We start from the raw sequence: 15,061 nt of genomic DNA on the forward strand, positions 1-15,061 counted from the left end.
AAAAAACAACAAAAGGTTCGCGTAATACCATTTACCATACGAGGGCTGCATTGTAAAACCGGCTAAGTCGGTATGAGCTCCGAACCGACTTAGCCGGTTTTACAATGCAGCCCTCGCATAGCTTTTCAAGAGGGATCATTAGTCATTACAGAACCTCAAAAGAGAGGTGATTCCATTCATTCAATTGATCCTATTCATCCCATTTTGCGGTGCACTCCGACAATCACTATATATTAGCGGATTTAAACTAATTCACCCATAAATAAACTCTAAATTTAACTATTTTCTCCTATTTAATTGGTTCAGTTAAATCAATTCAAAATAACAAAATCTCCCACAAAATGGCTCCCGTAGCGATTGAATTAACTCCTCTTTGTGTTGACTATATTTAGTGTTTGAATAGTTTAAAATTTAAACTTCCATTTGTCGATTTGAAGAGCCATTTGGAAAATTAAACAATTCTATTGATATTATATTATGTACATAATTCTATGTCTTTGCTATGTACATTATATAATCTATTAATGCAGAAGAAAAAAAAATGATTTTTCATTTTGATTGAAAATTTGACATTTTTAATTTAAAAATTTGATGGGATTTCAACGCATATGAATACATAACGTCGAAAAGTTGTACATAATTTCTATTTGTATGTAGATTCAGGTTGTGGACATACTTAGAACGCTTAAATCCATGATTCATCAAACGATTAATTAAATTTGCAACTTGTACTTTATATTTGTTCCTGAAGTGTGTCTGTGAGATGAGATATTTCTCCATCAGATCAGTACGTTCAGCTCATCACCCTCCCAAAGAGCTGAATCATGCTTCATATATGTCACCAGTGTTCCCACGTGGACATATTTCATTATACATCCCTCACTTTCACGATACAGAATCAGCATGTATGTATTTTAACGAAAGCACTTTTACTCATTCCACTATCATGTGAAGTTTATTAAATTTACTGTATCTTTCAAATTTCATTACACACGTTATACCACAAAATTAGGTAACATACCGTATATTCATTAATTTGGAAGAGAAATTAGATCATTTTCAACTATCTTTCATTAATCTTCTTCAGAGTTATGCTTCTATATTTATCATAATTCATATAATATACCAAATGTTAGAAGATGGAAGGACCAAAGTACTTATTAATCTCTGACCATGCGCTTTCTATTGGAATTTCATTAGGGTTGAGGGATGCTAAAGAACTCAAAGAAGGGCAGTATTTCGCTCAAACGAATTTAATATTAACTAACAATAAGAATTAAAAAAAAAGTTTGAAATACATTCATAACAACTCTCGATTTTAGGAAGCTTTTTGAGGAAATCTGAGCGAAATTAATTCGCGTTTGATGGGATTTATAAGAACTTACTTTCACATAAATCTATCTACTCCGAAGGTGTCGCAGGGTTATTTTTCGCAGTAAAACAGATAGCTCCAGCATTCTCAATTTATTTTTAATTCAAAGAAGAGAAAATCACAGAAATGAGACACTTTTATGCTACGCTGAAGCATAAATTCAACAAAAGTATGTACTTAATTTTAGAATTGGAAATTTATAAACGTATGATAAGCTAGACTTAAAATTTAACATTATCGCCAACATTTTTCCTTTGAACTTTTCATGCAAAACACAATTTCGCCTCAAATTTCGGGACTTTATTTGGGGGAATGAAAAGGGAGAAACTTAATGAATGTTTGATGAATTCAAAAATTGTTTACAACATTCTTTGTCTCATTTTACATGCGAATTACTCTTTTCATCATTTATTCAACATCCAAAATTTTTCATAACGGAATTCTTTTAATCTCGTATATTCAATACATTAAACGTGGTATTTTATAAAGTAGCGCCTTTTGTAAAAAAAAAATGTATGCAAATTAAGCATTATGTTGACTTTTTTTGTCTCCATGAAAAATTGTAATATTGTATGGTATTTTTATGTGCGGGTACATAGTATGTTATACATTCACATATAATATAATGTATAAAACAAAAAGATAAGGCATGAGCTCAAGGACAAAAATGCGTGGAATTTTTATTCGGGTGGCGGTGTCAGAAAAGAATGTTTTTTTTTTAATAAAAATATTAAAATACCAGTGGGGGCCATGGGAGAAAGGTTATACCTAGCACCTAATTTAAGGTGAAAATATGGGCCGTTTACTCACCATTTCTCCGTCATCTACATAACCGAGAAAAAAGTGAAGGTTCTATATACCTACATTAAATTAAATTAAATGGTTGGAAAACCAACAGCGGATCAGTTCCGGGCATTAAAAGCGTTGATATTCAATTTAGCACCCCGAAATGTACAAACCACCCCCCGAAATTCATACCCAGCCAGACTTTATTTTTAGGATGTCCCAAAATGAAAAACAATGAAGGAACTTTTTCCACATAAAATACTTTTTTTTGTATTATTTAAGGGATGGTCACGTTATTTTGGAAACTCGGGGACTTTCAAGAGCGATTTTCAAGCCAATTTTGAAACCAAAAATTCGAAATTTGCTTGCATTAATGTTAAATGGCCAAATACTGATAAGAATTCATTACTTTCGATTCAGAAAATAAATTTTTGTGTTCAAAAAAATTATTTGAAATTCTCACATTTTGGCCATTTTGTTCCTGTAGAGTTTCCAAAATAACGTGACCATCCCTTATATATTTATTTTGTTCTCTGTGTACCCTGGGAAAATATCTCCATTTGCAAAAGGAACCTCATCTTATTTCCATTTTAAATTCATAATTCATTTTCCATTGGGAATGTGTCGCATTTTTTTCTTCATTCTCACCCCACCACCCATTGGAAAAATTAAACATGAGAGATTAATAGATGTGCAAAAAAACTCTTATAAACTTTATTTTTTTTTTGTAGATGACCCTGAAGATTGATCCTGATTTGCATAATAATGTTTACTCTTTTTTTTCCTATTTTTCTGCGGGGTTGGAAATTTCGACGTTAAATCTACATTCCTAAATTATGGTTATTAATTAAATCTAATAAATAAAAGGGGTGAAAAGCCCCCAATTTTCTCGCGGATAGCTCTCATTTGTGCCAAAGAATTGAAGAGAGTGGATTTATTTGTTCTGAGATTGAAGTGGAGATAAAGTCAACTTTAACCAAATTGGAATTTTGGGAAATTATTCCCCACTTAAAGCTTAAAGAAAATTCTAACGTTTAAAAAATAAATTATATACATACATGGATTTATAGAATTTCCCATTAAGAAAAACTCTAATAACGTTTTAAAAACATATATAAAATTGAAAGAATCACAGATAAAATGAAATTTTTAACAAAAAAAAATCTCAACATAAATTCAAAATGTAATAACATGTTTTTTTGGATCCCAAGAAAAAGAATAATTCCATAATACGTGGTTTGCAGTGTGTAGCATAAAAAGAAACTCAATGATATTTTGTAGAGATTTATATACGAAAGAGATTTTATAAATCTGTCTAGGAACCACAAAAAGAAGGATGCTCTACTTTGTCCATGATGATGAGAACTCGTGTATCTTGGCACTCTCTTGGCAACAGGACGAATTTTTCCTAATACATTTTCCAAATTAATCTTTTCCCCCTCAGCATTGTACACCTATGTATAACTACATTTAGCCAAAAGAAAGAAAAACTATTATTACTATCACATCTAAAAGGTATGTTCACAAAGTGATGAAGATTAGTTTTTTTTTTATTAGATTTCAGAAGATTTGTGAAACTGTTTTAGATCTTTCACAAAAAGGTAGACAACTTTAAATAAATTTATCTTAAACTTTTTGAGGTTTTAAGTCAGTAGATGAAGGTGAAGGATTCAATATTTCTTTTACATTTTTCACAATTTTAATTTTTTATGTATTTTCTTTGGAAAACAATTTTCCTTTTCTGACAAAAAAAAATTAAAGTATTTTATTGAGAAAATTGCTTAACAAGCCCCATCAGGTTACGAGTATGAGACTTTCTGAACAATACCCATTGTATGTGAGGTAAAGTAGAAGAACATTGTGTGACAGAGGGTTCTTCTGTTCTCATATCAGAGGAGAAATATATATACTGGCCAACCACCTAATACAGCTAGATATGAAAGATGTAATTCAATATTTTTTCCATCCTTATTCTTGTTCATGGTTTCTATAAATTCCACTCGATATCTTGTTGGGATTTTTTTTGTTCCCTTTCAAGAGCATCAATATTTTATAGTGGCACACAGGGAAAGGGACCTTATAGTAATGTTTCGACGTGACCGATAAAGTGAAACAAGTACGTGTGATGAAATCAAAATTAATTTCCGTTTGGAATGGTGTGAATTAATTTTTCGAATATACAGTAAAGTGAAAGAGAATGGAGAAAAGCTCAAGCTCCAAACAACAAAATGTGGCATCGGATGTGATGGTATCTGCGGAAAGCTCCCATACTCTCTGTCTTTATTCCTATGCCTTTTCCCCCTCACACTTGTACACGTATTTCATTTTATTCTATATTATGTAAAAGGTATAGGTATATACCATATTGTTCATAGACCTTTTGCATAACCCACCAATCCACCACGTATATCTCATATCCTCCATATGCCAATGTGAGAGCAAATTCAAAATACTAAATGTTAGTAAGAATTCAATTTCTATTGTGCATAGGAAATTAATATCCGCTTCTTTGGTGAGGGGGTGGATATCAATCATCGGAAATCCTTGCGTAACATCAACCATCAATTTTGTCTTCTTTGTCTGTGACACACGCCACAAAATGTATAGGATTGTGATTCAAAAATCTACACACACACAAAAAAGCTATTTTCATGCTCTTTGTGCTTATTCACACACTTGGTGGTAATTTGATAAGGAGAAATCCAAGATATATTAATTTCATTGCAGCATATTATGCTGAGAATACAGCAAATTGCGAAAATATCTCAAATGCACCCCCGCCCTATAGAATTGGAAGAGCATCAACAATTTTAATTTAATTGTCCAGCACACACAAACCAAAAGGGTGGTGTTATATGCAATTGCACATTTCATTTCTGTTGGAAATGCTCAACAAACTTAAATAATTGCCGCATGCATAACAATACATTTCCCCTGCCCAATATACAAGTGTGTGCATGAACATTCCTCATTCTTGTCGTATCAAAGTTCCCCAACATAGAAGCATGAGGAGACCTCATTTGATTGTTTTAAGGCATTCCCCCATTTTAATGTTGGGGTGGATCTCTGTGCGATGAATGTTGGAAAATCACTGGTGGATGGGCAATGATAATGGGCAAAATAATAAATTTTCCTTTCAAGACACACCACCCTGTAACTTTGTGCTCGGACCATGCACAATAGTTTCCTAATTTAATGGACCAAATATATTCATCACGAGGGAATTCAGAGTACCTACCTAATATGGCTATACTCCAGAACTTGTTGAAATCAATTTGGCAAGAAGTTTAATTTATTTTTGAATCATTTCCACTACAAGTGGAATATATTAACAGAGAAGAGGAATTTTTGAAAAAAAAAATCTCTAAAGAAAATCATGTGAAAAACAAATTCTTTTGAAGAAAATTGCAAATTTTTATGCTAATTAACCCTTGTCATTGATTTATAGTCGATGAGCATGGAGAAAGCACAATAAACAGGGACACAATAGGAGCATTTTACTTATTTTTTTTCCCATTTCATCTTCCTCTTTGTACCACCTTTTGGGTTGAAAGAAAAGCAAAATGGAAGAGAAAAAAAATAAACTTGTGCACTGACGGGGAAAAAAAGACTAAATCCCCAGTGATTTTTCCACACAGTCACTGGTGGAAAATGTAGTCTTCAGAGTGAGTGAATTGGTATTCCAGAGAGGATGTTTTTCCATTTAGTATGTTGATACCTGAAAGCGCATTCGATGATTATCTTCTGTAAGGCGATATTTGTCGATTTAGCGTGCCGGAGAAAATGTTCTTACAACGCGCATATTGAAATATATTCAATTGGAGTATATATTTCCGTTTTCCTTTCTTCGTCTGGGCCTGACAAAAGGTTATATGTATAACGCGAATATGGATTTTTTCCTTGTGCTAAGAAGATGTTATCTCATTTCTTGTTGTGTCTAAGAGAACCCACCAAAAAAGGAGAGGGTGGTGGTGAATGGCAACGGATGGTTTTGAAGGGAAACGCATGTATATCCCTGACACAACAAATAGCCGAAAGGAGGGAAAGAGGCACACAAAGCAATCAGCAACCATTATATACCCTTACAAGATTTTTCTCCCGTGACGGTATGCTAAAAATCTAATTTACTTCTTTTTCACACAGCTATCCCCCGAAAAATTCTTGGATGATGCCCTTAACAATATGTTATTTGTATGAAGGGAGTCAGTGGAATATTCATAAAATATATAAATGTAGATGCGTATACAGTATAAAAAGTCAAAGTGGTTGAAGATGGCAAACCAACCATTTCCCACCATGTTGAACCCCAAAGTGTACGACTTTTTCGTTGTAGGCCAGAAAGTGGAAGAAGAGGGTAAAAAGTTGACGAGAAATACGAAATTACTTGCAGAATTTTTAATTAATTTTTACATAGAGAGAAGTGCCGGAAAAGTTGTCTCGTTGATGAGGAATCAAGATATGGGGTTGGTTGTAAAAAAAATAAGGATGGACCACTTGAGGGACTCTTGAGATACATCAAAAGAAAATTTGTCTCTATCTGTGATACCTCAAAGTACCGTGTAGAATTGTGTAAACATATCTTTGTAATTAAACGACTTTCACCCAGAAGTGCCTTTTACCGTGTTTAAATATCTATTGCAGGTAATTAAATTATAAAATCAAAATATACATTCTTTTTTAGCTCAAGAGGTGCTTCAAAATTAGCCTCAAAAGGACCATTCACGAGGATAACCATATCACGGAAATCTCTTTTTCCGAAAGGTCAGAGAATTATGTAAGATAGAGAAAATCCTTTAACCCTTTTCCAACAATTGAATAAAAAAATCCAACAGAGAAAGAACTTTGCAATTAACAACAAGTGCTTTCCACAGAATATTTACAAATCCATGAAATTCATTCTTTAGCCTCTGCTATGTATGAATTATATTCCCACAGAGCATGACGATGGGTAGGTACCTATAGTTGTGTGAAAGAGTCAAGTCCCAGTAGTATTGGGAACAAAAAAAAAACCATCATATATAGCATTTTAAGTAGGAACATGGTAGAAGCATATCGCTGATTTTTTATGAAACGTAAAAAGCAGCAACAGTCGCATATTTGACCTGTTTCCCCACAAAATGACAAATACGAAAAGCGTCTACGCTAAAAATTCCATTTTTCCTGTGTGAGCTTTTGACTTGTGTAGAAGGGCTTTTGAAATGCGCAATGCAAACATTCACAAAAAAAGAGACATCGCATCCTTCTATATCGCTAGGGAGTTTGGGAAAACTTTATACATAATGTAGCATGTCGTATATACATATTTTGTACATAAAGCACTTTCGATTGACTTTCGAAACTCAACCAATTTCCAGAGGAACTCAACCTATTTCCTTCGATACTTCCAATTCACTTGCTGATTAGCTTGTCACAAAATTGTGAACAGCACAGAATGTATGGCATCTGCATAGTTTGAGTCTTTTTTTTATAGCATCGTGAAGTAATATTCTTCACATTCTACTGATTAAAATTCGAAACTACAGAATCTATAGGATGAATGTGAGGAATTAGATGATAAATTCGATTGAAATTCTCTAAAAATTCACTCTCACGATTCAAATTTCATTAAATAACAGATTACTTAATTTTTAGTTATGTAGTAAAATATATTTAGTACCTATCAAATAAAAGCTTTCGTGGAAAAACGAATCACAGATACAAAAACAATAAAGAAAATACTTGTAGTGAATTTATGTGAAACCAAAACGAGCATTATTACTTTCAATGCTTAAGCTAAAGCAATACCATTATGTGAAATCACTGTAGTGAAACATTTTTCTTGTCCCAGGATAGACTTTAAATTTTCGTAAAAACCCACAAAAAGCTTGTTTTAAAAACAATAGATATTCTCTGCCTAAAAGTTTTAATGCCAGAACATTCTATAGAAAATGTTGCCATTTGTAAAATTGGTAAATGTCCCATCACTGGGGAGAAAAGCTTTCGATCAGAAAATTTCTCGTTTATCCTGGGAACCCAGTTGGCACAAAAGGTCATTATAAAGTCTAATGTGCCGAAAAGGATCGTTAGAATAACGTTGATAATTCATCAAAAATAAGTCATTTTACGTGATAATGGGGAATAAAAAAGACCCACGTTGAAAGTCAGTACACCGTCAGAATAACGTTATTGGAAGAAATTTCTGACCTTTTTCTTACGTTCTACTGACCTTTAAAATTTGAGACCAAAAGGGGAAATTTTTGACATGGCATCTCAAAAAAAATTTCCCAAACATATTTCTCTCTCTAGCATACATGGTAGCATAGGATAATGGTGTCTTCTCTATTTCCCTACCAATATACCATATTTATTAATATGGTATATTTTACAAGGAATATTTATAATTTTTTTTCGAAATTTCCTATATCTCAAATTTATATGCCGAAATACTTTACCGTCGCAAATAAGTCAAAAAGAACCTAAAATGGACCTTTCATTAAAAATTAATTATTTTTTATAAAAATTTTTGAAATATTTCTGATGATAGAAAAAAGATTTTGTCTTTACTACTCATTTAAAATGTCTTAGACATCCTTCCTATTGCTTAAAATGCTGACCCGGCTTGATTCAAAAGCAATTAAATATCCTGAATTTCGCTATAAAATTTATTGATACTCCCGGACACTTAAATCTACGCCATATCTCGTAGCTTAAAAATTTTTGTCACATATATTGTATTTGGCCGAAAGACTGAAAATATCAGAAAAGTTATATGTTTTTCAGACCAATGCAAGGAAATTTCATTACTAAACACGAATAATTCTATTTTCACTTCACAAGGCGTGTTGTTTAAACGTTTCTCCGTATTTAAGCATGTATTATGAAAAATAGTGATTTAATATTTTGGTATCTACTTTATATTTCAATTCAATAAAATTGGTAGCAAACATTAGGTATAAGTAACCTTAAACTTTTAAATATACGCGCATCAATCAAATACAAGGTGTTGCAAATTTTGAATTCTCGATAAATAATACCTATGTATAACATTAAAAAAATGAAAGTAAAATATGTACGTACATACTTGCATTGATTTATTGGAGACAACCTTCTTAATTTTTTTTAAAATGTACCTAGGTATAGAAAAACCCATCATTATGAAAATGAGGATATGCAATAAAACTTTGAAGAAATGGTACCGCTTAAGACAAGGGTACTTGTCTGCAAAACACATGTTTGGAAAAACCCTTAATGTGAGACTTTGGTTACTTTGCCTGGGAAAACCCTTAAATGTTTATGACCTAAAAAATTTTGCACTCAGAATTTAAAAGATGTTCCGACAAAAATATTGCTAACAGGCTTAACACATTTTGTCTCACAATAAATAAAGATTAGATCTCTGTTTAGTAACCCAGATTATTTACGAAGAGATTTAACGATCTTTTCTCCTTCGGGTATATATATCCCTGAAACTTTTTTAAAATTTCAGTTCTTTGACGACCGCGAAAGGATACTTTAGTTCAGTAACTTGAGTTAAGTCACCAGCAACACAATTTTTTGTTCAGAGTGTAATTTAATTTAATTGCATTTTAATCTGAGAGTAAAACAAGTGCTGTTTAATTGTGCAGTGAATTCGAATAATAGTAAGGGTGAGATAAAAATGTACAAAATCGTCAGGACCCTAGAAAATGGAAAGAACCGTCTTTCCATTGTTCCAAATGGATGGGAAAAGAACAATAAATTGTATTGGCCTCCGAAAAAGCATTCTAAGCTGATAAATGACCCTCTTTCTGAGCCAGGTAAGTTAACCATTCAAATATTACGATTACTTATTTAATAATCGAAATGATTCCAGAGGATGACTGGCTTGCATTCGACTGTGAACTAGAACGCGATGGATTTAACTCATTCGCAGAAGCTGAAATAGATTTGAAGAGATTACTGGGTGATTTAAACAATCACTTAAGAAAAGCTCCAAAAGAGAAAAGAAGAAACAAAGCCGTAATTTATAAAGAGTTTCGTTCCCTTGTTGATGAGTGTGTGGACGAAAGGATCAATGAGAACCATGAAAACAGATCGACTTTCGACGAACTTAGATCACGCTCAGAAAATAACTTCAGTTCTGATATAATAACAGACATCGCCGACCCTCAAACGCAGATTCAATTTGACGAATCAGTACAAATGGATCTTGACAACAGTCAGAACAATGATGATACATTTTCACATGCAATTTTACCTGTGAACAATGATGACAGTGGCACTTCGATTACCAGTACAAATGATTGTAAGTAATTTGTTGAATGAATTAATAGAATTTCTTTTTTTTTTTTAATTTTAATGTTTCCGAATAAATTTAAAAAAATTGTTATACCATGCGTGAATATTAAAAACACTTTTTTTTTCTTTCATAGTGGTTTTGCTGGAGTTGAGAAAAAATAATGACATTCTTCAGGAAATCCAAGATCAGCTTAAAGAACGAAACAGCCATCTTCGCACGATTTCTGAAGTTACTATGAGTACAAATGTAATGGTTAAGAAGCTGATGGATGCACAAGGAAGAGACCATGGGGAACAGGAACTTGAGGAAAAGGAAATTCAAAAAATGCCCATTCGTCGCCGTCGCGACTTGGAAGACTTTGAATTAAAGCTTTCTGATAAGGAATTTTTCAAAAATCACAAAAAGGAGTTAATTAAAGTAGCAGGTTGCGGTAAGAACAGGGGAATCAAGTCCACGAAAATTGCTTATGAAGTTGCAGATAGACTTTTTAAGAGAAAACTTCTAACCAAATTTTCTTGGACTGGAAAAGGTAATAAGTGCAATTTTTCTCAATTAAGCAACACGTTCACTTTGTTTTTTGCGGTTATCAATTGTGCAGATAACACATTTACAAAAATGGAATGCAAGAACTTTTTTGTGAACAAGCTACTTAAACACTCTCGTACTCGATTTAATGAAGAAAATCGTAAGAAGAATAGATTAACAAGTTCTGTTGTTATTAATTAATAGAGAAAAGACTAAGTACGTTGTTTTTTTTTCAATTTTGGCTTAATAAACGTTTCAGAACATTTATCAGAAATTTTTAATTAACGCGTTAAACGAAAAGAGAAATTGCTGAATGCAAAGAAGGTTTAAGTATAATTGATTTTTTTTAAACTAGGGCTATATTAGCGCCAATCATGTATTAAATATAAACAAAGACTAGCTGCATTAACTATAAAATACCTACATAACTATTTACTTATTCTTATTATAATTTTATGTCAATTGGTCAGTGAAGTAATATTCAAAAATTTAAACAAATATAATGTAAGTGTTAAAACTTCATTTTAATGGAGAAACTTATGATAATCAATAAACAATTTATATAGAAAAATGTGAATGTTTTTTTTATAGGAAAATTCTTAAGAAAATTTGAGTTTCTAGATCTGTGTGTACCGTAAAGATCTACCTCGGCTGTCAAATTTACAAACCGTGTTCTCATCTTCAGAAAAATCCATCTCTTAGTTATAAAATGTGGACTTCCTTAATTTATCACCATATGTGTTTACACAAGACGAGGGCGCTGTTAAGCATTTTTATAACAATTATGGAGGCAGAGGTGGTAATTCTCGAAAATCTAGAATTTTATAACACTATTGTGAACAGACCTTTAGAAAGTCAGGATATTTCATTATGACTTTATTCATGTCAGTTGTTGACATTTCAGTGTCAGCTTGCAAAAGTTTGAAAAGGTCATTTTATCCGAAAAGCGAATGACGCGGTTTGTTTAGCTGTGCATCTACTACTTGATCTGAACGCATTTTCTTGTTTTTTTTATTCGATTAATATTTTAAAAATTGAAAAATGGAACGAAGATCATTCAGATATAGTTCAAGCTATTATAGAAAAATTGATGCATTGCGAAAAAGTTTAAATAATACGTATAATACTAATCAAGTTTTAAATATAAGTGTCGGCAATGACATTGCAGAAGAAAATGAGACTTCAATGGACATTGATTTTGAAGGTAAGAGAAAAATGTCAAGTAAAAGAAAAAAAAATTTGATTTTTTGTTAGCTTAGTTTGATCTTATAATAAGGGTTCTAACCTCAAAATAAGGGAGCTATTGCACTAAAGTTCTAAGAATTTGATGCTTAAGATTTTACATAGAAAGAACGAGAAAAAACAGCGTTGTTGTCTCTCTCGTACTCACATAGAGGTTATGTTATGATGCTCAAGCATTTGGAGCTTAAGTGTAATAGCCCCGTAAATGAGTGATGCTTTAACACTTTATATGTAATATAAAGAAATTAAAGACTAGATTTCTTTAGAAATAAGTTATAGAATTTACTTTCTTTTGCAGAAGAGAATATTAATTTGGATTATTCATCAGATGAAAATACTGAAGATGAGGAGGAATATAATACACCAGATCTGCATAATGATATTCATATCTGGGCAATCGAGCATGACATAAAACATGACGCACTTACAAAATTATTGCATATTTTGAGACAATTTCCAATGTTTCAATATCTACCTTTAGATGCGCGTACAATCTTAGAAACACCAAGGCATATAGATGTGAAGCCAATGGGAAACGGAGAAATGTGGTATCATGGAGTTAAAACCGTTGTCTGTAAACAACTTGAACAACTGAATATAGACAATTTACCAAAAATATCAATCAGGTTTCATGTAGATGGTCTTCAAGTATTTAAAAGCTCAAAGATTGATGTATGGCCAATATTATGTGCCATTGATGAGCTTCCTAATATTCCACCACAAGTTGTTGCAATCTATTGTGGAAACGGTAAGCCTTCCTGTGTGTCGGAATACTTTGAAAAATTTATTCCAGATGTTCAGGATCTAATAAGGAATGGTTTGAAGATTGGCATGCACCATATTATAGTCTCTATTAAGAGCTTTTTGTGTGATCTTCCCGCGCGAGCATTTGTTAAAGGTATAATATTTATTATTTTATTTTAATTTCTATTATGACAGAATTTGGATATGATAGAGATGTGATGGAAAATATGTTTTTTAAAGGTACCTATAAATCTTAATTATTTTTAGGTACCGTGTATTATAATCACAGATATGGATGCAGTAAATGCACAGTTGAAGGAGAAAATGATCCAGGTAAAATATACATTTATTCGCCATATTCACCATATTGTTTGATCTAGTATATAATGTACTATATTTTTAATTGTAGGACCACGAATGAGCTATCCTACATTGAATGCTCCTAAGAGAACTAATGAAAGTTTTAGGAGACGTCAAGATCCCTCGCATCACCATGAAACATCTATTATTGAAGAATTGCCAATCGACATGATTACAGCATTTCCAGTTTCCGATGATCTTCATTTACTGCACCTAGGTGTTATGAAAAGATTAGTTTTAGGTTGGATGGAAGGTAAATTTAATTACCACTCAAAATGGCCAGCTGCAATTACTAAAAAAGTCTCTAGAAGGTTGGTTAAGCTTAATTATTACAGACCAAAAGAACTTCATCGTAATATCAGAGATTTGAATGAGATTTCTAGATGGAAGGCAACTGAGTGGCGAACTTTCCTTATGTATACCGGTGTTGTAATTTTAAAAGATATTCTCAAAGAAGATGTTTTTTATAATTTCTTATTACTTTTCTGTAGTGTAACAATTTGCGAATCTCGTCATTATCACCACTTACTGCCAGTTGCGGAAGCCATGTTACAAGAATTTGTAAAAACATATATACAGCTCTATGGTCGCGATCAAATTGTTATGAATATTCACAGCATCATACACGTGGTTGATGACGTTCGAAATCATGGGCCATTATTATCCATGTCTACTTATCCCTTTGAAAACGAATTGCAAAGTATTAAAAAAAAAGTGAGAAATGGAAATCGTCCACTCGTTCAAATTGCTCGAAGACAAATGGAAAAATCTTATGTGGACTTGCTAAAAGCAAAAAAGGTTAAAGTATATCCAAAGTTGGACAAAAAGATATCAAATTCACACGAACTCGATGAATGTTCTGGTACCTATAAGGCCCTAGACTTAAGAAAAGATTTTACACTAAAGGGTGATCATAAAAATTGTTGGTTTATGAATTACTCAAATGAAATTGTCAGAGTTATAAATATTACACAGCACAATTCAGAAATTGTTATTTATGGTCAAAAGGTACGAGAAATTTCAGATTATTTTACTCAAGTTATTAAATCATCAACCTTGAATATTTATTGCTCCTCAGATTTAGTTTATGATAGAAAGAGAATTTATAAATTGTCTGAAATTAAATGTAAAATGTTTGGTATGGAACATAAGTCTAAGACAATTTTTATTCCGCTTTTACATACCCTCTTTTATACCCTTTAAACCGATTAAATTGTGTAAAAGGAAAGAAGCAAAGATTTGTAAATAAATTTGTTATCATAATATAAAAATGAAAAAAATATAAATAAAGTATCGATAATGGGCCTTATTCAGCGACCAAGAAACCCTTGAAATTCGCTTGAAATCTTGAAATATCAGTACAAAATTCAAAGATTTCAATGGTTTCTTGGTCGCTGAATTAGGCCCAATGTTACACTTTTTAAATGCTTTATATATAATGCTATTATAAAAAAGCGCTGTTATTATAATTTAGAATTAATTCTATAACTGTGCACAAAATGTATAAGTAGTAATTTAAAAAATAATTGGTTTTACATAAAATTGAAAATAAAATCATAAATCATATCTCACACATATGGAAATGAGTCTTTTGAATCTCAGAAACTCTAAGAGGGTTTCTTTACGTTCGGATGTCCCATTTCTAACTTCATTGCTGCCGTACAAAACTTTGTAGAAGGTCTTGTAAGACACATACGCACAATCTTGGTCACCCGCATAAGCATTCTTCCCTATAGTTATATGACATGCGCGAAATACTAAAATTGCGACAATAA

The 15,061-nt window shown here is 32.1% G+C and overlaps 2 protein-coding genes across 12 annotated transcripts in view; one reads left to right on the forward strand and one right to left on the reverse strand.

Annotated features, from left to right (window-relative positions):
• LOC129791777 (peripheral plasma membrane protein CASK) overlaps positions 1-15,061 on the reverse strand; it is a 251,442-nt gene that overhangs the window by 82,865 nt on the left and 153,516 nt on the right. The gene's annotated exons all lie outside the window — the stretch shown is intronic.
• Positions 11,921-15,032, forward strand: LOC129791922 (uncharacterized). The gene is made up of 4 exons (XM_055830586.1): positions 11,921-12,144; positions 12,481-13,080; positions 13,194-13,259; positions 13,336-15,032. The coding sequence occupies exons 1-4, from the start codon at positions 11,982-11,984 to the stop codon at positions 14,487-14,489; spliced, it is 1,983 nt and encodes a 660-aa protein (XP_055686561.1). The 5' UTR covers positions 11,921-11,981; the 3' UTR covers positions 14,490-15,032.

This window comes from Lutzomyia longipalpis, chromosome 1 (genome assembly GCF_024334085.1).
Source record: "Lutzomyia longipalpis isolate SR_M1_2022 chromosome 1, ASM2433408v1".
NCBI classification, from domain to species: domain Eukaryota; kingdom Metazoa; phylum Arthropoda; class Insecta; order Diptera; family Psychodidae; genus Lutzomyia; species Lutzomyia longipalpis.

Coding starts and splice junctions, on each gene's coding strand:
- LOC129791922 (XM_055830586.1), top strand. CDS start 11,982: ATGGAACGAAGATCATTCAGATATAGTTCAAGCTATTATAGAAAAATT. Junction 12,145..12,480: donor AATGGACATTGATTTTGAAG/GTAAGAGAAAAA, acceptor TTTCTTTTGCAG/AAGAGAATATTAATTTGGAT. Junction 13,260..13,335: donor TGAAGGAGAAAATGATCCAG/GTAAAATATACA, acceptor TTTTAATTGTAG/GACCACGAATGAGCTATCCT.